This window comes from Echinococcus granulosus (assembly GCF_000524195.1).
Source record: "Echinococcus granulosus chromosome Unknown EG_S00026, whole genome shotgun sequence".
Taxonomy (NCBI): Eukaryota; Metazoa; Platyhelminthes; class Cestoda; order Cyclophyllidea; family Taeniidae; genus Echinococcus; species Echinococcus granulosus.
This window is the reverse complement of record NW_020170406.1, coordinates 579912-606889: the sequence shown is the minus strand read 5'-3', so window position 1 is coordinate 606889 and position 26978 is coordinate 579912. Positions and strand designations below refer to the sequence as shown.

Sequence of the window (26978 nt, the reverse complement as noted above, 5' to 3'; positions counted from 1 at the left end):
TGTGAAAGCGTACTGGCACTCTTTCAAGGTTTTTGTTGTCTCCTAAGTCAAGCTATGTGTCACCCACTTGATCACCTAATTCTGTGAATTTTGTAGTCAGACAATGCGTGCGTGAACGAGTAATTTCAACATTCCCTTGAGACATGAATGGGTGCTCTTGTCAAGTCAGAGGTGAATTAGAGTGTAAATAGCGACTCAACTCCTCATTTGATCATTCACTGCTTAACCTGTTACAGTATGCATCAACAAATCAACATTGATTCATCACCGTCGTCACCTCTTTAGGTAGCTGTTGTGTGATGCGTCCTGCTACGGTAAAGCGCATCAACTGGAAGCAGTCTACATCGAAGTTGACGGGAAACCAGCTTCTGTAGCTTAAGAGCCGAGCTCTAGTCAGTTCTTTGATCAGGCCTGTTGAATTTTCACTGTTTTTGCATCATGATTCAACCCACTCATTTCGTCGAATGAGAGTTAACAGAACACTGGATTGGGCGTATACGTTTAAAACGGTAGAGTACAGGTGATGTTGTGTAGCCAAAAATTAACAAGCATTTTTTTGCTATTTCCCCCCATTTTTTCAAAGCTCATAAACGAAAACACTTTATAAAAGGCTTTTTTAGAAAACAGTGTTCTAAATAAATTTTGGTTATTCCTATATATCCTGCTCCAATCTTACTATCCTTCAAAATCATCAACATGACAATAACTTCAACTTTCTGTCAGTCACCACCTGATTCTGCCAATTCCCCCATTTCAAGTTTTGGAGTATCCCTATTTCTCTTGAAGCCCTAATGATACTGGATCTGTGCCACCATTGCATGAGCCAAAGGTTTGTGTTTTCGTGTTTATCATCAGACATAATGTCATTCACTTCCACTGACTTTGCCTCATTGTAATTGCCGTTCCCCGTAATCATTATCTGGTGCATTGTGACGATTCAGTAGGCAACAACGAGGGTCATACTTCTAATGCCAGTGTTAAAGGTATTTCATTATTATTTTGTGCAAGACTCTCCTAACTTTTTTGCCTGAACAATAGTTTGTAAGTCCCTTTTTCATTGATAATGAAGTATTTTGTGTCTGATTATAAAAGTGCCAGTAATCTGATTTAACAAAGTGTTGCAGTTATGCGGAGGTGATACCCCATAAATGTCTTGTGTTGGATGCGCCCATTGTTCGTGGGCATAAACAAAGTCAGCCTCTCACTTGCTACCCCATCCACACACATACTGACCTGCATTGGGATCAGGCCGTGGCTAAATCTTCTGACATGTCCGAAAGATAGGATCTGCTTACTATGACAGCGTTCATCTAATTTTTTGCCCTAATTCTGTAATTCAGAATAAGGTTTTATCTTAATGGTCCACTTTCACAATCATGGAAGATAACGATAATGTCAGTTGGTGTGTTCTCCCATTTTGACAGCAGAGTAAATATGGGGCATAAATTTTCACCTCAATTTCATTACTTTCAATGTCAAAAATGTACTCCTCTTGTCACCCTTAATAAATTGCAGTTTTTCCCTCGAATCCGCATCACTGTTTACCTGTCAGCATTATAAATAGTTAAATTCCATATCTATCTGAGCGTTGTAGGATAGTTGACTTGAAAATCGTTCCCTCTTTGACTGCCATTGCTATTTGCGCTCTAGATCACCTTGTCCGTGGGCTGTTAATATATGCGTTAACGGAAACAGGAATTCATGGTCTGACAAATTCATTATTTGAATTACCTTTTTCAAGCAATACATTGGAATTGGAAATAAACATATTTCCCCATATAACAAATTACTTATGAAGATTTGATTCCTTTTATTAATAGGTCTATCTAAATTTAGGGCTTTTTATTCATGCAAAAACCTTAAAGTATCTCTGATTAATCATATTTTATTTAATTCGTACTTTGTCTAATTATTTGTTTATGCATGGTTAATTCCTGAGATAATATTCAGCATAGTCACTGCCATAGCTACAAAAAGTAAGGTATTTTCGTAAGCTTACTAAAGATCTTGGTGCTTCAACTTGCATGAGTTTAGAATAGCTAAATAGATGCATAAACTCCTTAGTCTAAGGACAATTGCATTTGTGGATTATAAACAGTATTTAAACAGGTAATTTCAGTAGCCAAATTTTTGGTTTTATCTTGAACCAGTAAAATATTCGGGCTGTGGTACTTAATCTCCCTCTGAGATCCTAAGAGGGAATATGGTAGAGACGCTTAGAGGGACAGTTTTTTTAGGGATGTAGGCTTTACTCTGATTTAATGTCAAGCTCACTTGAACAGTGTATGGTTGACGACCCACAAGGCTTGTAATTTCGCTGAGGAATTCATACTTTAAGAGAGATATTATCTCAAAACAACCCAGAGGATATCAGCAGCGATCATAAAGCATATGCACTTGCTATTTATTATAATCCAAAATGTCCATCATTCAGGCAACACAGACTATTTCAAGACTGGTTTACTGCATAAAAATGTTGCTCAATTTAATTCACTTAACCCTATAAATGCACGTTCATAGTTTATTTGAAGAGGAACAAGAAACTGATAGTTCTCAAAAATGTTTTTTCACGTTGGGGCGGCAAAGAATGTTACTGTCTTGTGCATCTGACTTACGTGAACTGCTATATTACAGCTCCTCCGTTGATCAGTACTGGATCTTTTTGATTACAATAACTTTGAAGTAACTTTTTAACCGTTATCATGTTGATTTTTATTCTTAGCCTTCGAGATAGGGATAAAACTTATGAAGTAGCGAGCATTATAATAGTAGGTTTTGAGACTTAGCCGAAATTGCTAAAGTTTACATGTTTTCCACGATTGTACAAGGTGTATTTGTTTCAATTAACTTTAGAACAGGTCATCCTTTTTCTCTCTACAAAAATGCTCTACTCTTTGTTTAGCTTTAGATGGTGTAAATGAAAGGAACTTCCTTCGCGTCACACTGGACTTGGAATCCAAAACCCAACCATCGATTTATTTATGTCACATCCTTATATTCGTGCCAAAGCTCTTCATGGAAATTATCGTGGATACTCTTAGAAAACTCACTCCTCTACTTGTGTTTACTATTGAAATTAAATGAGTTTCAACCTCTTGTTTCCTGTAAGTAATAACATTTGTGAAAAAGGATTATTAGATGAGAATCATCTTAATTTAAGTAAATAGCCTACAACATTTTCCTGATCCCCAATAAAAAGCCTCATATCAACATTGGAATGAATAAGAAAAGAAAGTTTGATTACATGACCAGTTCATGCATCCTGAGAGATATTGGTCCATGGCTCCTAACTGGAAAAAATGTAAGCGCATCATTATGAAACGTCTACATAAATAAATACTTCTCACTTTTTAATCCACTCTTTTAAAAATCTCCTTCTTCCACTTTTTGTCCCTTTGTATCAAGGAAACGCGCAGCTAGCCTATAGCTAACATTTGGACGCAGGTTTTGATTCTTGATTATTGTCCATTTTAGTGGATCTCTGAAATTAAGGTGACGTATGAAATCGCGTTTTATTCTAATGTAAACTGCTTAAAAAAGTTGCACTAATGACTTGAGTTGTGAAAGTGATGATGATGAGCCGAAAGTAGCGGTAGACATGGCTACACTTGTTTAAAACTGCGCTTTACTTAGCAGCGGTGACAGTTGTAGTTGCCTTTATAAAAATCAGCGATGGTTGAAAGGCTGGACATCTAGATTGAGGTTTGAAGCTTGCCTTTCCTTGTCATTATGATACAATGTTGAATTATAAACCAAGTTCAATTATTCTTTTTGGCCATCGCACTGAAACTGCCGACTATCAAAACTTTTTTGAATAAGTTCCTTTGTCAAACTGGTACGGAGTAAACATGTTGATTATATCAACTAACAGAACGTCTTTTAGTAAGAGTAGCGATAATGAATTTGCTGCGCGTTTATGTAACAAGGTGAGAAGTTCGTTTCTATAAAAGTTTATCCCTCCACTTCACCGGTTCGTTGCGTTGCAAACAATTTGATAAGGCTGTGAGAGGTTGTCATTTGCCACTCAAGTTCACAAAACCAGCCCTCAGGTGACCACGATTTGAACTAATAGCGCAACGTAGACTCAGGAAGTAAAACTTTCTGTTTTCACCTAGCTGTATCGACTGAACTACCCTAACTCACAAGCATTGAAAATCACTAGGAATATTCCTCCTAGTTTTATTATCTTTTATTCTCCAACCCTCCCCCCCAAAACCCCCTTTTTTCTGCATATTTGGTCAAATTTAATTTGGCGCCCGACACTCTATATCTAAACAACTGCTGTAGTTAATACACAATTAGTAATTTTTGCATGCTTCACTAATTAATGGCAGTGGCCAAGACTAAACACATTAGTTTGCCGACAATAGGATCAATGAGAAGGCCAAATTTGTGGCCAAAGTGTAAAGCAATGGACATATACACGACGTGTGTGTCTGACTCAGCTACAGCGGTAACCACACTCACCTGTCCCTTGATGATGGACACGCCTGTCCCATCCCCACCCCATTGTCTGTCCGTTTATTCGAGTAAAAAGAAACCTCCGGTTCTTGAGATCCCTGCTTTGTCCGTATACCTTTGGCAGGTGAGCAGTGATTTGTGCTAGGTTGATGTGGGTGTGACAAAATGGAATTTTCATGATGGGTATATTTTACCACCGAGGACCATTCTAGTCTTCTGTATTTCGGACTAAAACCTGGCTTTTTGTCCTTTAGCTCGTGTCGATGCCAATGCTAGTTACCACTGGATTCTTGTGTCTTCAGAATCACCTGAAATCCCACAATCATGGAAGACTCAGGCATCCTAGTGACCGAGTCCCAATGGCGCTAGATTCGGTGATATTAATAATATTCCTCTATTCTGAGTTTGATCGTAGTTCACTTTTATTATGATCTTCAAGTTTCTATTCATTTAACAATTAGGTTTGCATGACGCTTTTAAGTCATATCCCTATATCTGCATACCTCAGGCGTGTTTTATGCCAACTACTTCTCTCTACTTCTATGACTTTTTGGTATAAATACCATAGCAATTCACTCCGGAAAGAGCTGAAAGTTTGAAAAATTCATCTCTCACGCCCCGGATATGTTCCTTTATTTTCCGTAAGTATCTAAGCAACTAATTTAATAAGCACAATACCTCTCCACTCATAGTATTCATATCGCCTTGTTTTTTTTTTCAACAGGAATTAGTCATGCGGAAATTTTCCAGAAGATACTAAAGCAGAGGGTAGCGTTAATAATTGCTAAATAGGCAGATGGATCTCTTTGTCACTTGAGGAAAAAAGTGCTCGTTTTATACTTAGCTCAAAAATAAAACTTTAGGTAGATATTTCCTTTGTGATGTTCTTTATGAAGAGAACCAGACTGCTTATGCCCGTATTACTCATTATTTCCTAATGAATAAAAGGAGTACTACATACATTTGGAGAAGCAAATTCAGTTAAGGAAATTAAGTTAATTTTGAAGAACACAACCTTTGAATTATTTTTGCGGATATTTTGCCGCCACGCCTACGCAAATTTACGGCACCCAATTTATTCCTACTCTGCAGTCGAACTTTGCTCCATGGGCACGGAACCTTTAATTCGCCGTTTGATTGTTTTTGGATCAGCTTTTGGAAGCATTTTGGGCGGAAATATTTTAAAGTTCTTTGTAGATTGAGTTCGAATTTCTGGAATAGAATTTACGCTAGTAACAAGAGTTGAACAGCCATTGGGCGATGGATCAGCAAACCATCCGTTCACTGCGGAGGCAATTTAGTAAACAGTTCAGAAACTGTTTTTTCCTTGAGTTTATTAAAAGCTTCCTGTTTGTTTTATTTTCTCTGGTGAATCATTTTTTAGCACTCGAGTTATTCATGTTATCGCACTTTATACCTCTGCTGAGTAACCCGTTCCCATACGAATTCACCTTTCTACCAAGGATCTTTCCTCCATCAGAGAGCCCATTCATCACTTAATAGACGATTTAAAACTATTTTGGATAACTGATGTCTGATATCCTAATTGATTTTGACCCTGACATTCGGCTATTCCAGATTTCATATTTAATGATTTCTACTTCACCTTTTGACATTTCATTGAATTGGATATTATTGCAACTCTAAAATACCATTTGCTATTTAACGACAGCAAAGTTAGGCATTCGTGACTGAAATGTATTGCTGATGTATGGCTCTCTGAGTTAGATGCTTTCACTCGCAAAAGGAGCATAGATCATACAGGAATTTAAACGCACCATGTTAAAATTTGAGCTAATGACACTTATATGGAACATTTTTTGCAAATTTATTTACCGCTTTAAGTTTTGATGTACATTTTAAGATCCAAAATCAATCTCTATTAAGACGATTAGTTTTGCTCCTTACGTCTGCACTAATAACTGGCTTCTTGTGATTTCAGCCTTTCCAGTCTAAACTAAAAGTACGTAGCAAAGAATGAGAGGGGTTTTGTTTTGCACTTGTACCTAAGCCCTTTCTAATGCCTATTAAATGGACTCTCCAACCAACATGGGCAAAAACAACCGTGGGGGAAGTTCTCTGAGTTTCGCCGCCACTAAAATAGTTATCAGGAACTTAGCGCTACCGGATTAGCGCTGTACACTGGTATCGCGTTATGAATATACTTTTTTTTTTTCAGAAATGCTCATCCTAGGATATTTTCAAAAGATAGGCACATAAACGCTCATAAATCTCTCCCAGACAAAAATTCCGTTTCTGTTCCAATGCAAAGCGACTATCTGTTTTTCCACTTCGCTTGTGTGTGGCCGCACGCCTTGGCGCAAGGCTACGAGGTGGGAAAAAAGGCTTCAACTCCTGCAGTGGAATCGCAGCATTTGTTACAAGCAACCCATAAATAACGATGACTCAAAGTTAACATGTAAGGTGAAGAGTTCCAGCGGGCAAAGCTGATACTTTAACGCTTTTATTTTACCTATCTGAGGAAAAAAAGCCCGCCGGATGTTTGAATTAACAATGTTGGAGAGGTTGCGGAAGTTGAGGCACTTTGTTGTGTGCACTGCATTAGGGTGAAAAACAAAGAGGCTCATTTGTTTCGTTTAAATTCCTTTGATTGAAATAATTCTTAACTTATGTTCACAAAATTTTATTGCAAGTATTTTATTGGTACCAATTACGCAAAAAAAAAGTTAATAAACTAAAATTTGGTAGCTTTTTTTCAATTTAAAATGGGCTTCTATGTATTTCTCTTATGTCATAGAGTAGCTAGGAGTTGATAAATTCATTGTAACGGCCAGAAAATCATGCTCTTGTATAAAGTATCCGATCATAACACTCAAGCTTGCCACTTCTTATCCCTCTTCCATGCAAAAATACATTGAATGTGTTCTCAACCAGGATCTGAGAGAAAAATCGACCACTAGTACACCGACATTTTGCTGATTTGGCCTTGTCACAAATTTTATAGAATTTCTGCAACTTTTTAAATTAATGTAATAGGTGTTTTTGAGCTGATGGACGCATGATACGCTGACTTATCCATGAAGAATTCTTTTTCCTTGTGTAACCTATATGCGACACATTTCACTGGAATGCGATTAATTACATTAGAACTGGAAAACAAAACACAAATCGCTTTTGGAGACAACTTAAACAGCCGTTTTTCGTGACAGCTTTTGAAGCGTTTACTCAGTGGGCCGTCCCTTAATCGCTTTATTAATTTCGTACGAACTGACTAATTCAACTGCTGCTTAGAAAATAAAAATGTAGCTTTTCATATCCTAGGAAAATCCTGCATCAATTTATTCTTATTATCCTAAAAAATATAGTCGAAATGGCTTGTGCAACTACTGTTATCATGAACTGATAAACAACATGTCTCATACTTATGATGCCAAACTCATAGGGAGAAATCAAGATGTCACACAGGTATGGCTCTAATATTAAACCGGGGAAACGGAATACCTAGTGTTCACCTCAGTTATCTTGAGTGTAAGGAAACACGTTTAGTAAGGCAAGCCACTGCAATCTAATCCTGATTTGTGAAGTGGATAAATTGGTGGTAGTCAGATTCGCATATCATAAAACGTGCCAATGGCAGCATCAATCAGAAGTACGTAGTTGCTTTTTTCAATGATTGATAGCGGAGTGATATCGTCTCGGCTCCGATTTCTACAAAAATTCTTAGCCGAAATGCAATATGAACATTCGCACACAATATCAGTGGCCTTTTTAACAGTGATTCATATTAGCGCAGCCTTTCCCTGTTTATTTTCCTCCTATCATTTATTAGGTAAAGGAGGTACATTTTCATTCAATCCAATCTGCTAATCAAGTCGGCTTCAAGCTACAAGGGCAAGAATTTCAGGTTGCGCTATCCAACACCGATTCCATAACTCTACGAAAAGCACAATGGAAATGCTCTTAAAGAGGCTCCAACCCTATCTAGAATAGCCTCAGCGGAAAACACTGTGTAAATTTCCACTAAATGTCACTTTCCCCTGTGCTGTTTAGGGAGCAGTCATCAGGCATCGGTGACGTCTTTAATTGCTGGTGAATCAACGACAAACAGCTAAGGGATTTTGATAGATATCTGAGTACCAGACGTCAACTGCAAAAGATAGAGAAAGTAAACAAGATGCAAGACATGCCATTCTCATATGCTCAGTGAGGGAATCAATGCTAACTGTAGCTCCAAACAGTTTGGAATTTCTGTAAACGAGGGCGCTAGCTTCTGCAAAAACTCACTCAAACGGTGTCTGGAACCTCGAACAGGCAAAAGCGTGGAAATAGGCTAAAAATTTAAAAGCAGTGCCATTCATGCAAGCCTGAAAGGGCCTTTAACAAAAGACTTCGAATAGCGAAAAACTTGACAGACAGTTTTAACGTCTGGCTATTTCTACTTTTTTTGGGTCACTGTTGAATTCGAGGTCGGTAAAAAAAAGTAAAAAGAAAGCATGCAAATAGCAGAAATTTATTTTATTGCGGGAATCAAAAAGTGCAGCCTTAAATTTAAATATATGGAGAGGCGTATAAAATGCGAATTTTGTGGGAAGTAAGTGCGAAGTATAAAGTTCAGTAGTTGCACTTTTGCCAAATTTAGAAGAAAATGTTAAAGTTTAATATTATCGAGTAGTATAGGCAATAAAACTGAATAAAAAAGAATTAGTTGGTAATTCAACTCTTGTAATTTGAAATAGGAAAGGGAATTATTTTTGTGATTGGCCGCTTAAAAATTTAGTTTTATGTACTACAAATCCGCGAAAATTGGGCTGATCTCAGTAGTCCAAAGTGTATATCCGTGCTGTTAAACAGCATCAACTAAGAAGGCTGTGGTGACAATTTTTAAAGACTTTGTCGTCTGTTTACAAGTAACCTGATGTTTTTCAATTTGTGAGCAATTTGAATGCGTTTTGCCAAGCATTTGGGGTGGGCGTGAACTCATGCAGTTGAAAATTTGAGCCGTGACTGTCATTTAATTCTATTTTTGAAATAAATTGTCAGCATGATTTTCTTCAAATTCACTTCTTATTTTGCATATAACTTAGACAAGATTATTGCCTTCATAGTCCGGTTTCCAGGCCGTTATCACCATGAGGTATTACGTTTCGTGGAGTAGAACATTGCTTCCTTTCGAATCAGTATTAAGGGAAGATAAGGTATTTGGGAACACCTGCGCGAATTGCTATCTCACCACCTCTGCCTCTCCTATTTGCTTTCTCATCAAACCACTTTCCGTATATAAATCGCACGGAGGGATGGGAGGATTCAGCATCACACTGCAAAATTTATCAAGATCTTTCTGCTGTGATGATCCACCAGGCATCATGCCCATTGTGTGCACTATCCGATACTTGCTTGTTAAGAAAGATTTTATCTTCTGAAAAAAGGAATTACTTGTGTCTCTCCTGCAGCACTTACCTTTTACGTATTTTCTTTAGTTTTTTTGGATTAAAACCATGTAGAATTTACTCTATTTTAGGGGAGAATCGTACCACTAACATTCTGTCAACAAATTCATTTAATTAATACGAGTTATTTCCGTATCCTGTTCTACCGTTTGAAAAATTTCTAACAAAATTACGCGAACAACTTTAACGAATTGAAACAAGTACCCCATTAAAACTGTAGCAACCCCTTAAATTTAAGACAACATTTTGGTCAATTTCATTAATGACGAAGTTAAATTCAATCGGCAGAGCTGTAGGCGGAAAGCACGGCTTAAGAAACGGGCCTTACTTTTTTTAGCCAAAGTCCCATCTTCGCGAAAGAATAGCCTGAGAGCCTTTGTAACTAGGTCTTGCATGACACGAAATCTGGCCGGCAAAGTTCTTGCTCTTATTTAAATATTTACAGAAAAATAGGCTGTTGTAGCTGCTTTTATCTTTCTTCACTTTCTGTTCTATGTGAATTAGGTGTTTGTCTTAGTAGAATAAGCTAGAAAGTTTGTTTAGTTTATTGCCGTAATACTCCGTTGTGAGATAGTTGTTATTTTGAAGCCCGAGATTTACAATTACGCTAAGGGTGCCTTTCAGATAAAGTATAGTTTCATACATATTTTAATTTAATTCTAGACCTTTTCGGCTCAGTGAAGGGACAATGTGTTAGGAACTCCAGGTTCACAAACACTGAGTGAACGGTTGCCCACTTTGTTTACGCATTAATTTTTATCGTTTGCCCTTGAAATGCAAACTCTTTCATTGCTAACCAAAAACAAGCTAGAGTTCCACTGAGATGAATCAAAGCTGCACGTTCAACGGTGGGTAGTGAGCGAGTAGGTGAGAAATATACTTTTTCTCCTATTCATCGCTTTTGATTGGCTAGATCAAATGGAACCGTGATATTACTTGTAATTGTTCCGTTAAAATATGGTGTCTCTAGGTTTGTTATTCTTTGCGATGTTAGTTTTCTTGTGCCTCATGATCTCAGCCCAGGCTGTACACCCCTCCATAAAAACTAAAATCAACAGCGAATACGTGTGTGGATATTGTGTGGTTTAGTTTGATTTTTTTTACCTTTAATTTCGATATTTTCCTTCATCCATGCTTACTGGTTTATTGCCAACCAACTTTTCCTTCAGAGTTCGTGCATTCATATGAAGTACCAAAAAAATTATGAATGCATATTTTGATAAAATTGAGCCTCAATTTTTGCGTTTCTAACTCACTTACTGAAACTTGGATAAAACCTTGCTAATTTTCAAGGCTTAATTTTAACACGTTCGACTCCAGCATCACACGCTTGTGTTGCTCCCATTTTGGCACCTGAGTCTGGCGTCACAAATGCGACGTGTATGTATCAGGTCATGACAACTGCTGCCGTAGACAGACTTGCTGAATCGGAAACAATAAACAGAGATGGGATCTCCTTGATCTGCGGTCAAGTATAACCTCAGTTTCAGAGTAGCATGCTTAAAATAGAGATCCTAGTCTTAAATGCTTTAATTTAGAATGAAAAGATTCATGTACGTGAAATTCAGAAACAGCTATTCTTAGTTTCATTTCATGATGCAGTTAAGCTTGAGACTGAAAAACCAAGGCTTTCACTCCCTTATTTGGTGTCGTGAACCAAACTCGGCCTACAGTACTGACCTATCACTTCATAAAATTTAAATAAAGCATTTGCAACTATTTGAAGCTTTTGATAGATAGACGCAGTTGTAAGTCTTAATCCTCTGAAAGTGTAAACGTCAGCCGAGTGCACCAGTTTGGCATCATGATTATATGTCCACCCTTTAGAAATGAGTACCACATCAAAGCTCAACAACGAATTAGAAGTGGAATGTTTATCCCCCTTCTACAAAAAACCTTTGCGTTTCCGGGATTGGGTTTTCCCCCCACTTTTACAATATCATTGATGAAAGGAAAGTTTGCAAATGATGCGCGTGCGTGCAGACCCACATAGGTTAAGCTGACGACCTTACTCGCTTATGATTGGCTTCCTGCTGCAACCAATTAGGCACCGCGCTGTCAGTATTCACCACGTGCCTACCAATTGAAAATGTGCTCTCAGCTCAACAGACCTCTGACCAGTGGAGCGCCGCTAAACGATAACCACCTTCGATAGAGAACGGATTCCCTCAGGCGTCGGATGTGTTGGCACCATATTTTCTAACATTATTGACAAAACGGTTGGGTGCGGTTTCTTCCTGCCGTGATGGTTATTGGATGTATCCACACCAACCTCTAAATTCTTCCAAACTCTTTTTCAGTCTATGTGAGTGCCTACCTTTCTTAATAATTCTCGTATTTGTTTGCTTTTGGTGCTTGGTGGTTTAGTCCAATTTTATTTTCTCTGTGTTAATAGGTTATTTTATCATTTTTAACTGTCCCACATCTATTTGTCTGCCGGCATATAATATCCTAAAACTTTTACCGTGCCCATCGTTATAACAGTTGTGGAACTGAAAAGTCTTCTGACTTCTTGTGTCACCAGTGATTTCATTAAGTAGGTTAGAAGACTGCTGCCTACTTTTTTAACGTTTTGGTTAATCGTACTAATAAGATCAAGTACTTGGGCATCTAACGACGCCCATTAGTCGGATTGTTCCATGTTTGACTTGATGGATTGAAACTTTGCACATAAACTTTCAACATAGTTTACGTTAAATTGTATTTGACGTGTTTGTGCCTAGTCACTCACCCGTGCCATCTCCCTACCTTCTCTCCATTCATTTATCGACTGGATGCCTCTTCATTTCTTTCTCATCTACCTTGTATCAAGACTGGGTATTTATCACCCGTGCTTCTGATAGAGCTGTGCTTGTGTGTGTGTGTGTGGGCGTGTGCCATTGTGGGGGTTTTTGCTGCTAACGCCTAACTCCACTATCGATTAATGATTAGCATGATGAATATCGATCAGCCTGAACCCTTCTCTGGCCCTCAGCTGGATGAGACTAGAACTCACTTTACAAACTTCAGCGTGGGCGGCATTTTGGTAAAAGAATAGGTTGATATACTCAGTAAATTGTCAAAACCACCGCTTCCTGACAAGCGGTACTGAAAAGGTAGTGTAGTGTCACTTCACGCCTTTAGTCACTGATTAGGCAATTCGGGATTAGAAAGTTGGGGCGATGGGGAGGAGAGCGTCTAGAGCAAGAGAAATGGTGACTAAGATTTCCCTCAGTTAAAATCTGCGCCACAGAATAGCTAGCACCCGGTGTCAGACCAACAGCTGCTCTCCATTCGTCTTGTCTGCCACACGAACATATGCGTGCACACAGTTCGAGAGGGCGAGTTCCTCCAATTTTCTCTCAAACTGGTAACGCCCGGCCTCTACCCCTCCTCCCTTCCGCCCTGGTGCACCAACTGACGATGAGGGCAACAGTTGGGATTTAGAGGAACAAACACACGCACGCGCACACCGTGGTTGCTATGACAGCTTACCTGTGTGGTGCTTCAAATTCTGTCAAGAGGAGTAGGGAGAAGGAAACAAACCCTGGACCGGACAAAACCTCAGTGGCATTTACGTTGCTCTAGAATGATGTGGTATATACCCTCCTTCATGTCTCCACACAGACCGGGGGTGACTATTGTCCATGACGTGACCGCTACGGAATTCGGTGTAAATTACCGTTTGTCCAAAAGGTTACGCATCTGTAGTGTGGTGTGAACCGTCTGGTTTTTTACTCCTAACCCCACGGCTGCAGTCGGTTTTATCCCATTTCTTTTCTGCTAAACTGGGGAGGTCGTGAAGGCAATCGTAGTGGCTTATCACTGCCGCTTCATCTCCCCACTGTTTGGTAAGGACGGAATCCTTTCACGCGCGTCGTCTATGGCCGTGATGGTTGGCGGTGGGCCGTTAACACTGCATGCTTACACGACGATGAAATCTTGTCTGTAATTATAAGTTATGTTTGGCCTATACGAATTCGTCTGTACTGTAAAAGCAATCCCTTCTACACACCACTCATCATAGCCCAAAATGAGCTAGTAACAAGCTAATGACTGCCGCCTTAGTTTCTGTGGGAGAGAAAAGGGGAGAGGGGAGATTATCGCGTGAGTATCCTTTCTTTGGTACGAAAAATTCCTCTCAACCTGTTTATTTATACGAAGTGAGTTGAAGGTTCTCAGGTATGCACAATTAAACGCACAAACGCAAGCGTCCATGCGTTTATGCCATACGTGCACAAATAAAGATAGTGCATGAAATCAAGTGTGCTATGTGGTGTCTGCGTGCTGCACGACTCAATTCTTCACGAACCAAATGACTACCTGCAGTCTAACCTGCCACACATGTATACATACACAGGACTCACCCTCCCTGGCAGCGTCACTGATTTCAGTAGAGGTTAATCCCGAAAGTGGAGGTTGGTCGGTCATCACTCATCCAACCATCTGCTGGACGTCTGTACTGCCTTGGCACGATTACTTTGTACGTAGTTTCTTCTGTACTATGAGAAGGCAGTTAGTTAGACATTGGATGTTCCGTGGTCATGCTCTGGGTTTTCGTATCAAATCCCGGAACACACACTTAAGTTCCGTAACAGGTGGTGGTTGCGGACGTATGCGATTGCGTGTGCGAGGGTGCGTGTATCGAATCTCATATTTCTCGCTTGCTCGCCCCGCCTCCTCTTTCACGTGCCAATTTTGTGGACACGTTGGTTTTGTTCGGAGATAGCATTTCTGCATCGAGGTGCAGATCCAAACCTCTCACCACGGCTGGCCACCAAAGCCGTGAAATCAATTATAAACACGGGTGGTTGGTCTCGGATCACCCCGGTGCATTTCTCTCCTCTCCTTTATACGCGTAGCCCTTTCGTTCCGATGAATCGACCAGTAGACTCACTGGCTTTCTCAGTTCCTATAGTATATTTCACATGCTTTAAGTAGATTTGCTTTTTATAGGTGATTAAAAGTCTGTGCGGCTTCTTTGCCTATATGGATTTGGTATTTTCCCCTCGAAACTCGGAGTTTCAGCGCTTAAAGTGTAATTTGATATTTCTACTGTTAGACTGCAGCAATTTACCCTGACCTGATTCCGCTGACTCAAAACTAAATGGCAGATTTTTTTCCGCCCTTTTAACATCACCATAAGTTAAGTTTAGATGTGATATGACCGTGCAGGATGGTTATAACTATCCTACAGAATATCACCTCACTAGTACACTATTTTAAAGCTGGCTTGTATCGAAAATCAAATGCAAATGTTGACGTGATCGACATTCTGTTTCAATAGAACAAATCTTCCATAGCAAACTTATTTCCATAACTTACCAAATCTGGGTTGATTTGATCGACAGGGTAGGATTTCCACTTTGTGCAGCTTGGACATCACTAATAGTGCCCCAGTGCCCCGGGTTAGTGGCATTTAGCTAGCCAAAAGTATTATTAAGCCTGGATTAGTTTAAAAGGCAACTAGAGTGCTGATTTGACGCATTTGCGGGCAAGGAAGTGTTACAACCTTTCAGGATCGTTTAATTTACTTTGCCCAAAATTTGATTCTGCTCTACATTTACCAATTTCCTGGTACCTTTAGTCACCTTATATTGCATCGTCATATAAATTCAACTAGATTTAGCTTATTTTCTGTCTTGATAGCACAAATGTTCATTGCACACGAGGCAATTTAATGGAAAATTAACGGTTCAGAGTTCATATCAATAGTTCCTTATGGTTTGCTATGCGCCGTGTTGTCACGTTTTTCTCCAACTGGATTTGGCATTCTTTGCCATAAAACAGTGCAGTTTTGTTTGCATCGTGCTTCCTGGAATTTCAAATGCATGCCATGCGAAAAGTGTGACAAAGCTGTATATTCGGTAACGCGGGGTAGCAACAGTAATATTGTCAGCCGTACCGGTGTTGGTAAGAAATTAATTGGAATAGTGTCGTGCACTTCTACCTCTGCTACTGCCACCCAAAGTGGGAAGGTCTAATTAATAATGCCTTTCACGTTTAGGGTCGGTGAGGTAGTTTCAGCTCGACCCTGTGGCGGTAAAAGTCCCCAGATAGATCCTTCTGCATGACGTAAGGGCATAGCTTCAGGGGTCAACAGGTCAGTGGTTGGGCAATAACCGAAAAATGACCGACCCGCGTACCGATGCATCTGTTGCATCCTGTGTCGCAAAGTATTGGCATGTTATTCTGTAAGAAAAACAGGTGACTAATCTGTGGGAACTATTTTCTCTAGCCCTTAGGCAACTTGATCGTGGTTGTTTTGGGCGAAGGCAAATTTTGGAGAACAGGAGGAGCGAGAGGGGGAGGGTTGAGTGTTTACAAAAGGGAGCAAATTCCGCTGAATATGCAAATTAAGTGTCTCAAAATATTTGTCGAGCTGTCTAATCCTCGTTCACCCCAGTATAAAAGTAGGCAGTGAAGTCTGTTGAGTGTACGAGGTCAAATCGTTGTCGGCGTCTCGCAACCTGAAATTCATCGCGTTGTTCTGGCTGATGCATAGGTGACCGGACTTATTGAAATTGCCGCTTTATTCGATGCACACCATCAGCATTGCTCGATGTATATCCAGCACTGACAGGCCAATGACCGCAGAGTGAGATGACTCATAAAAGGCCCACTCGTATCGTCGTTCTTTTTATGCCTAGTCCGGGCAGCTTTGTGAAGATGAGGCGAAGGAGGTTGGGGGAGGGGGAAAACGCTATTCTGGAAAGAAAAAGTGACCTTATGAGTCATGTGAGAATACAGGTGTTAGGAAAAGGCCCCAATAGGTGTAGGATATGTGAATATGAAAGAAAGAGATAGACTTTCATGCATTTGTCATCAAGTATGAATGGTGTTACATTGTGGATGGATGAGAATGATCCCTTGGTCTTCCGTCCTAATGTCACTTTTCTTATTGGTGGATTAGTTGGGGGAAAGAACTGAAGAGTGCCTTGCGAAGCGGTTGATGAATCATGTGTCCCTGTGTACGTGTGCATTACAGAAGCATTTATCAGTTTCACCTTAAGAGTAAAGTGAGGTCTTGCAGCCTAGAAAACGGTCACAGTGCAGCGACTGCAGACGTGTATATTGGTGTATTCTTAAAGCTGGTGCAACTTCTGAGAGCACTGTCTTTTGGAGCAACTGATGGGAGACGTAGTTCGCTTTTTCATCGCATCAATTATTACCAGGCGAATCACTGAGCTATAGTGCTACTGCCGGGTCTTAATTAGAGTGAACGATGGTAGCATGCACACTGTACTGATGTGGAACTGGAAAGTGAGGGAGAGGCTTGACCACTGCACTTTCACTTTTCTCCCCACCTCTGCTTTGACTACCGCTACTCACGCGATTAATTTGCCCGCCAAATGAACTAAAATTTAATGAGAGCTGTAGCTACTTAAATGCCTGTGCAAGTTTGCTGTACTGCTTGCGTGTGCGCAGCATCGTGTGGCCATCTGACAGCCATTTTGTCCCCCCTTTTTTGGAATTTTGGGATTTTGGGATTTTTGCCCTCACATCCGAGTACTAATGCAGCAAAGGCGAAAGTATTTTCACTTTACGTTAGTCGGTGCCTATGTGGGCTGAGTGAGATTTTTCGGCCATAGTAACGATCAGCGCCCAGGTAAGCATGGTGTTTGTGTTGGTGTATGTGAGGATGACATTGGAAATAACAGTGAGCTTGTGATAATGTGGCCTTGTCACATACAAATGGCGTTTCACTAAAATTTGGTGGCGCCATTAACTAACACACCACTTTTATCCTCGATCGAGAAAAGTAAGGCGTTGAGAAAATATGAAATAGGTGCTTTAGAAACTGCAATGTTTGACATGCAGGTGCTGGTGTGGGGATACGGGAGAAATGCACGCCTCCGCCAGGAAAATCAGGTGGGTCTCTTCAAGCTGTGCATTGGCTTTAATTCCGAGAAAGCGATGCAAAATTAAAGAGAATGGAGGGGGAGGCACGGGCGGATTGGGAGGGGGGGAGGTTGCGGCTTCACTGTGATGAATCACGTTTGCCAAAGATGCCGTCATCATTGCCGCGACCTTTATTTCCGTGACTTCTTCGATTGTCGACCAATGCGCTCACGAGCTAGCTAACACCCCTCTTGCACCGCCCCACGCTCCTGCGTCCTCTAGCTTCCCCTCCCCCTCCTTCCGACAACCTACTGACTGGTTGGTGTTCTCCCCTTCTGCAACTTGACAGACCGAGACTGGGAGGTGAGAGTGCGTGTGCTAGGGGGAAAGTTAGTGAGAAAGAGGAAGGTTGTCAGGAGGCTGCAGGAGTAGCAGCTATGCCTCTCGTCATCGCTTCTTCCTCTCCTCTCTCCCTTCTCCCTTCAGTTTAATTTCAGGGCTGCATAGAGAGGCTACTTAAAAATTAATCACTAAAATAGTAGCGGCCGTCTACTTTTTTGTACTCTCTGTTGAGCGTGCACACGTGTGCATGTTTTTTTAGGGATAGAAACGCAGCCAGTGTCTCTTTTCTGACAGAATCCATTGAGGAGAAGCAGACTGAAGTCCATCATCACTGTGACATCGCACCCGCTGACCTTTCATTAAGACCCATGTACCATCTTTTCTAGGAACTAGCATTTCGCAGATGTAAAAAATTAACACATTCCCTTTAGTCTAGTACGCCTTCCTCCCCTGTGCCAGACGTCTGGGCTAAAATATTGCACGCTTCTTCAATGCGCTTATAAATCATGCGAAAGAGAAATGCAGTTGTAAGGAAGAGACTCATTGCACGGAAAGTACTCCAGGTGCTTTCTCAACGTCCAGAGCGAAAATCCAAACCTCAACCACGGGTATCACCTTCTGTAGAGATTTGCGACCTGTCATCCAATGGGTGGGCTTGACTTTGGTACACATCTAGGGGCTGGATTGTCTGACTTGACAAACGTTTACCCTTGTCTATCTCAATTTGAGAAGTCTGCTTCTAAAGAGAACGAAAAGTTTTTAAAACCCGATAAATTACGGCTTTCATAATCCCTTTTTGACTGCAAACATTTTCGTTTCAACGTTTTATCCCAGTGTATTAATACGGTTTTTAAAAAGTGATTTTACCTGGTGAAATCCGCAGAAACAGCAATCGCCGAAGTCTTTTAATTCAGCGGCTTTCTGTTAGCGCATTCTACTATTGGTGCCTACCCTGCGCTTGTTTTCTACTTAGTTTGCCCTATCAATGCACTTAAAATGTTCTGTTCAAAAACTGGTTCATGGACGTACGATGCCCTTGCAGATCGTTGACAGCCTGGATAAGTCCTAGACTCATTTTTGTGCGCCGAGATTATGCGCACCACTTCTCACAATCTTCAGGCGATGTTAACTCCGAAGAGAAGTATGCTTTCGTCTTCACAGTTGGGTTTTTCTTTTCCTTCACATAATAGAGCAGTTTCGATGATTTATCGTTTATTTGTCGTGGCGTTCTTTCGCATATCTTGCTCTCATCGCGCTTAAACATCTTGCAACGCATACACACGCATATATCCGCATGGTCCTTTGACGAGCTCAGGTCATGGGGTTGTGTGGGCATGTTTATTCAAGTTTGTTTCGTGTTCCCAGGGCAAGTATCTACAACGCTGGTGTGTATGCATATATGACCCTATTTCCTTCGTTTCTGCCTCGTTTTCATCACTTCAAGATCAGTAGTACCAGTAATAACAGAATTCTTGATCATTTGGTTTTTACCATTGACTACTGTTTTTTAAAACACCAATCGGAAGCACGACCAGCAATCAACGTTCTGTTCTTAAAAATTCATTGTAACTTCTTAATAGACTAAACTTGTTTGTTTTTCTCTCTTGTAGATAATCTGTAATTAAGTAAATTAATCTGAACATGATGAATATTTCGGCAGTAGCCTTCATCCTGTTCACTGTGGTCTATATCTTCCTACTCCCCTCCTCTTTCGGACAGTATATTGAACCGCATCTCTGTGATGGCGTCTGTTACTGTTCTCGCAACGAAGCCGTTGTGGACTGCAGCCCCCAAGATCGCATTATCGGTGTGCCCACAAACCTGCCACCGGGGACGCAGAAACTCGTAATTCAGGGTGGTTTCTTTCCAGATCCTGGGCATCTGAGTGCCAAGAATCTCACGGGCCTGGCACACTTAGTCAGTCTCCGGATTGTCAATTCGCAACTCCGCTCGGTTCAGTCACGAGCTTTCCTTGGAATGACCAATCTACGGGACCTAGATCTCTCCCTAAACCTTCTCTATCGAATTGAACCGCACACTTTCTATGGTCTGAACTTACAGACGTTATATCTGCAGAAACAGCGGCTGCAACCAGACTCTCATATACTCTACGGGCCCTCGGCAGATCCAGAACCGTTGGTGATTTCCACCGAGGCCTTCTATGGCCTTTCAGCCGCGCGGATAGACCTGCGTCGGAACTTCATCTCTGACATATCCTACTCCCTCTTTTCCAAAGTTGATGGCCTGGAGGAACTGATTCTTTCTAACAATCGGATACGTCAATTGGATGCAAAATTTGCGGACTACTTCGATAACCCAAATCGTCTCATTGACCTAACCGACAACCCCTTGGAGTGTTCGTGTAAACTGGCCTGGTTGGTGAGTCGGGTAAAGGAGTGGGTGAGTAAGTCACCCTCCCTCAAAACCGCCTGCATTATCGATCCGCGAATCAGTGGATCCCTTTCAAAAGTGGAGTTGAAGGAACTCACCACAGATCACCTTTGCATGGGCTCCAGGATCCAATCTATCGGTGTAGATATAACCCCTGCTGGAAAAGCAGCCACTCTCAGTTGTACTGCAATTACCTTCAATCGCATGGACACTGCTGAACAGCAACTCAGCACTTTTCGTCATGGCGAGAGTGAATCCCTGATAAATCATCCAGTAGTCCAACTTCGACCTCCATCGGTAGCGTGGAAATATGTGGAATCGGGTCAACTGCGTCAGGTCACAGGGATGCCCTCGGATCTGCCACAATCCCTTGATCATCCCAACTTTGGTGCGGGTACGGAAGAGAAGACGATGACCACTGTGCAGCTCAACGTCTCGCTCTCACAAATTGGTCGCAAATTCTCCTGCATCACTTGGGATGAGAAGGCAAATGATCAGGAGGTTCTTGTCACCATTCGTGGTCCTATGCTTCCACCTCTCATTAAATCCAAGGGCTCATCCAAGGAATCTACCTTCGGAGCTGCCAATGAAAAAACATCCCAGCTGGACGAAAGGGCAAGAGAGGGTGATCTCGCCTCCTTGACAGGCAATATGGCCTACGGGCATTCAAGCTTCCTCTTCCAAAAGCAATACACCTTGTTAGAGATGATTGGAGCTGTGATTGGAACGTTCTTGGTAACTCTGGTCGTCCTCCTGGTCGGATCAAGGTGTATGATGCTGTTAAAGCACAGGGCGATTTTCAACCACCCCTCAAAGGAGATTGGCGGGAGGCCTGCGACGTACGATGCTCCTGCCTCGAAGCAAACCGATGCGCTGGTGGGTGTTGGGAATATCACCACGCGGACGGCCGGAAGCAACAGTAATGGCGGCCTTCAGTCGATGGGATGTGACGGAATCGCCGCCGCTTACCCATTGTACAATCATTACCTCGCCTCAGCCTCCGGTGTTACCTACCCCACACATATACCTCCCACAGCCTCTCTCATAACAAGCCCCACTTCTGCCCAGCTCATGCCCATTTCTGCCGCAACGCCTTTGCTTCAGCCGAGTATGACAGTTCCTGGAATGCAGAGCATACAGCCGATTTCCCAGTGGCCGGCGCCACCGGGATCATCTTATTCTGGAGCTGGTAGTCATGAATACGACATCCCAAGGGCTATGGAATTATCCCAGGTGGCTTCGGATCAAACAACTCTGCAAAGGGAACACCAGCAGTCGCAACAACAACAGATGCAGACAATGGTCCAGCATCAACAGCATCAACACTCGAAAATGAACCTCACCATCGATGCATTCGGAGGCGATAGCGCCGATTAATGGGCTCTCCAGCACTGGACGTGTGTTCACCGAGTCTTTCCAATTTTCGCCATTTGTGTTTCCCTCTGGCTCTGCTTCTTGCCGCCCTGAAGATAGACATGAAGCTCCAATTCCTCTCTCCCTCCTCTCTCTACCCCCTATAGTAGTAGTTGGACATTGCTGTGTACAGTTTTATTTTCCCGTCTGCCAGCCCACCTTCCCGCCTTATTTATCCACACTATATTCTATGCAATCCCGACAACTTGCGACAGTAAGGTGCCTCAGCTTCTTTTCCCTCCTCCATTCTCTGCCCTTTCCTTTCCACATGCACGCGTCACTCAGCCTCTTCCTCACTCACTAATGCTATTCTAGGATATTTATACCTATGCAATAAGTATAAATTTATGCAAGAGGCAGTAACACCGTGTGCTTGTGGGAGTGTGTGCGTGCTACACCATCACCATCAACGCAGACACGCACACGAACGCGACTGAATCCTCTCATCCACTTTTCTTATGTCAGCTTTGCATCGGGAAGTATATCCTGCATTACTTTTACCACCTTAAAGTCTCCTCTGTGTATGCATGTGTGTATGTGCGTGTGCGCTTGGGAAAAGAGGAGAGGAAAGAGAAGAACGTGTCGTAGAGTGTTTTTTGAAAGGAAAATAACCTTTTACTGTCAGGGGCGTGTCAGACTGATAACGCGTTTCCACACAGGGAAGCCGTCTGGTTTGTAGTGTGAAGACATTGGCGTTCACGATGGTTGCTAAAGTACACCCTTAGATGCCTCGGTTAAAGGCTGCTTAAAATACTCGCGAACTTTGTGTTAATGAGTGAGATAGGTTCGTCCCGATGTCTCGTGTGATAAATCTGATAAGCAGGGGGATGATTAAACAACCGAATAAAGGTAGCTCATAAATTCGCCTTTTATCCATTGTAGATTGCAGTCTGTTTATCTTATGGCAGCGATGCGTATCACTATCTGCACGAGTTTCAAGCTCCAACCATCTTGAATGGAAAAGTAAATATATATTTATGCCTAATCGGAGGGGCTCAAGCTGCTTAGTATCGATACCTTAATCGGGTAGGGAACGCAAAACCCGGGGCAGAAGTAAGTGGGGGAGTATCGGTGATGAAAATGACGTGTTGACTGCAGTTTTGGTTAATCGCGTACCCACACCAAACTAATTGCGATATGTGAATTAAGCATTGTTTGGTTATAGGAATACCACTAGAAATCCAGGGTAAGATGATCCGCATAATTTCCTCTTACACTTAAGGTAGCTAGATAGCGATTACAATTATGGTTTCCTTTGCCAGCAATACTAAAGAAAGGCTCCTTTGTTTGCACTTCACTGTAAAGATTGATAAACACTATTACTATCATTACTATGCTTGAAAAATTTGAAATTCAAACTCGAACCACTTTTATTCTTATCGTTGAAAGACAAGGTAAAGCATATTTATTTAATACTGCATTTATATATAGCAAGTGCGTCATTTATTCGAGGCGAAACTTTAATTTTATGTAATTGGTGGTATTTATTGATATCACGGGGGTTTGTGTGCACAGCTTTTGATACCATGAGTAGACGGCGAATCAGGGCTCTTATCGGTCCCCGTGGGCATTAAAATCTTGGACATTATCGCTGATTTGCCTAAATTGTTGCTGATAAAGCTCAGCATGATATTCTTGACAATATCTGACCAGCAGTAATACAAATTTCTTTTAAATGCAAATGGCAGGAGTCCGTCTTCCTATTTTAAGCATGGAGCTGCAATCCCCGGGTCCTCACTAGGCGGTTTGGTCAACAAGAACAGGTTACCTTTTCCAACTTCGGCGTTGGATTCTCCACTGGCGTCAATATTAATTAAAATTAAAATTGAGATCACTCATGGTCCATATAATCTTACTCATCTGGTAGTGGCTGATAAGGTTTTTTTGCTTTAATTTGGGGTTATTGATAGATTCTGCGAAGGCTTGGGTCGTGAAACACAAGGTCGTCACGAACACATTCAATGTTCTATCTCATTTGTTAAATAATATTTAATAATTAGCATGACGACCAAACGACAAAGAATTAGCCACGAATTCTTTAAACTCGAACTCGCTTTCAGTATTTGCTAGGGTTGTGGTAGACGCCGGACTTGTTCGGTTATACCCTTGAAGTTTTACTTTAAGTTGAAACGATGACAACCACTCTATACTTCTTAAGTATTTCGAAATTTAGTAACCTTTAGTGCACGACCTTTTCCGTGAGAGGAAAAAAATAGGATCTTCTTTAGCTGGCCCCGGAAATTATGGTGATTTATCGCAGTCTTGAAAGTAAACGAAGTAGGTCCCGTGATATGAAATATAACTGTTCCGTAATTAATTCAAAATCATCGCATTAAAATAGAAATTCCATTTTTTCCACACAACTTCGCTTAAGTCATACGCAATGAGGTTAACTCTCTGTAAAAGGAAAAATATTCATGGATTAAACCTGAATTTTCATTTGTTGAACTTTCAGGTGAGCAAATGGCAAAGGTCGTTCAGAAATGCTGCCTTTAGAATTCAAGAATTTATTATTACCAGACATCTACTATTGAAAGTTTCATAGTCTGGAGCTGATTTTAACTTAATTTGCAAAGACATTTGAGTTTAAAAGAAGCCGCGTTATTCAGATTTTACCAAATGGAAAGCAAGATTAGGTCAAAGCTTTTTTAGTGACAGGACTTACTCAAGAGTGGCCGGAAATTAGCTACTTCGTAGCCATTGCATGACATACTTTCAGCGCACGCGATTCGGACGGTGAACTCAAAAATTCCCTTTCTTTTACTCACTGAATATATTCACCCTCTACTCCTCTTTTGCTGTTTCTGATTCTTGTCAAATTATTACACCCTCAAACAAGCACTTGAATGAGGTGGAAGCAACATATCTCTTATTTATTAACGCAGAGCTCGGAAATGAGTCCATTGGGCTGGAGAAGTGAGGTTGTATTTAAAAAAAAAAACAACACGAGACGAACTATCGTCAGTTGTGGTTTTACTTAGCAATGAGCTCACGATGATCGGTTAATCATAGCGCTCTACACGCAAAACTCAAACATTAATCATGATTTGAAACATTATCTCGACTCGTTAGGCGTGTTTGTCTGTGCTTTTGTGTACCCAGCGAATTCCCATTTAAAAGCTTTATAGTTCGTGTTTGGGAGTGAGAAAATCTAGATATGCAGCGTTCTAACGATCTTCCTATTATATGGAGCGTTGCTATTTAGTCTACCTCGCTACGGCATCTGATTTTATTGCACGTATTATAAATGAAAAGTTAAGAGATAGCTGTAGAACGTTCTCCAAGGCGTAGATACACGTAATATTGTCATCTAGCGTCCACTACGTGCCAAAAAAACTTCATTTAGCCATTCATCGACCGGCACATACATTATGGAGGTGGTAGTGAAATAAATTGACCGACACAAAGCCGATTACGAGGACTTAGTGACACTGTAAGGAAGTCAAAATCTTCTCACTTGCCAGATGTCGTTGTCACATTTCCTGCCAAAAATAACTATTTCTTTACATCTCAGTCCATCTAGGTAACTCAATAGCCAAATAAATAGATGAGAAATAATTTCTCTTTTAAACTGAGGTGAGGAAATGATATTGGCTAGATTACAAAATAGTAATTGAGAATGTAATGAGCAGATGTTTTAACAATAACTCACTAAAATAAAAATCGGGATAATTTTGGACAAAATGGTCGTTTAAATCCAAATCCACACTCGGTGAAACATTGCCTAAAGTAGTTTTCATTTTATCACTCTTGGTGTTCGCCCAAAACTTAGGGGTGATGAAAGATACGTATTAGTACGTAGGCAAACCAGAACGATCACGAATCTGTAGATTAGCTGATCTCTAACAAAAGTACGCCTAGTTTTGCATAAATTAATTTTTTTTCCAAACCGATTGACTTTTTACACGTAGACTTGAAGGAACTTTCTTAATCAGCAGAAGTAAAGTAAATGTTAGAGCGCATATAAAGATAAAGGAAAATAAACCAGAATTTCTCCCATTTTTTATAGCAATAAATGGTGTTTGCTTACGCAGGTCCTGATGAACTGGAAGATGTGCACAACAGAAAGGGGTAAAAGAAACGGTTAAAGATCACAGACCATATTTTTGATGTGAACTTAGGAAACCAGTTCAAGCTGTAAATTATTAAGAAGGATCATCTATTAAGGTTAGAGCTCACAATGCGTTTTGCTTAATTTGCTTTTGCCCAAATGAATAAAAGTTTAAAAGTATTTTTGGAGAAAAAACTATGCTAATTAAAACGTCACTTCTGGTTAGATCTCACTCACTTGAAACAGTACTTTTCAACACACGAAATCCTTCAGTATGCACGGTGGAAAAGACGATTGTATGGGATTAATTTTGCACGTGAGATAAACATCTTTCGGTGACAGCCCATTCACACAGCAGTGGGCAAAATTCCTTTCCTTTAAGTTGCATCTTCTAAATGCAGTGACTATGATGGCGGCGGATAAAGTATAGGATAGAGAGAGGTGGAGAGTGGCCAGTAAAATGATTTCACCGCAGTAACCGATGCAGAACGGTTTGTCCTTTTCTCCGCATTTCTTAAATTTAACTTCGGAAAAATACTTCACTGACCAAATGCTCCGATACCTGAGCCATCAAGTGCGGACAGTTGCATATGTGTGGTGTTAAAACGGTGAAAATTTTCTTTTTGGACTTCTAGCCGATTCCGAAGACACGCTTTCGGGGGCATTTTGGTGTGACAGTGGACCAGTACCATGCCAAAACAACTGTCATTCGGATTTCTTGGAACGATGGCAGTTAAAATGTCACAATTACAGTTGCAAAAATCGGAAAGAGGAGTGGTTTTACTTTCATTACGCTGGTGTAACGAACACCGCACCATTTCTCACGATTAAAAAATTCCAGAAAAAGTAAAGCGGCGTTTATTGGTGGAAAGTAAGTCTCTCTCTAACTCGTTTCGAACTTTAAACCACAAATTGAGGTACTTTTGAAGCAATTTAAAAGACTTCCTTGATTAGCTTGATAAGTCTTATTTTATGATATTGTCGAGTTTAAACCTATCCTCTCAATTACGCCAAAATAGTGTCAATTGAAAGGAAATTACGACTTGTCTATCAATCCGGCAACGTAAAAACATCCCCAAACTTACAAAATT

At 40.9% G+C, this 26978-nt stretch overlaps 3 protein-coding genes across 3 annotated transcripts; 2 read left to right on the top strand and 1 right to left on the bottom strand. All coding sequences in view use genetic code 11, as the record gives it.

The window, feature by feature from the left end:
- Nucleotides 1-3217: 3217 nt before the first annotated feature.
- Nucleotides 3218-8386, top strand: EGR_04303 (hypothetical protein; the record flags this gene model as incomplete). The annotated part of the gene is made up of 6 exons (XM_024493552.1): nt 3218-3301; nt 4923-5054; nt 5805-5887; nt 6641-6761; nt 7744-7887; nt 8252-8386. 6 exons carry the CDS (start codon nt 3218-3220, stop codon nt 8384-8386), a joined length of 699 nt encoding a protein of 232 aa, XP_024352060.1.
- Nucleotides 8387-12992: 4606 nt separating this feature from the next.
- Nucleotides 12993-14279, bottom strand: EGR_04302 (hypothetical protein; the record flags this gene model as incomplete). The annotated part of the gene is made up of 3 exons (XM_024493551.1): nt 12993-13046; nt 13126-13265; nt 14216-14279. 3 exons carry the CDS (start codon nt 14277-14279, stop codon nt 12993-12995), a joined length of 258 nt encoding a protein of 85 aa, XP_024352059.1.
- A 5394-nt stretch (nt 14280-19673) lies between these two features.
- On the top strand, nt 19674-21800 carry EGR_04301 (Reticulon-4 receptor; the record flags this gene model as incomplete). Its single annotated transcript, XM_024493550.1, has 1 exon — nt 19674-21800. One exon carries the CDS (start codon nt 19674-19676, stop codon nt 21798-21800), a length of 2127 nt encoding a protein of 708 aa, XP_024352058.1.
- Nucleotides 21801-26978: the final 5178 nt, after the last annotated feature.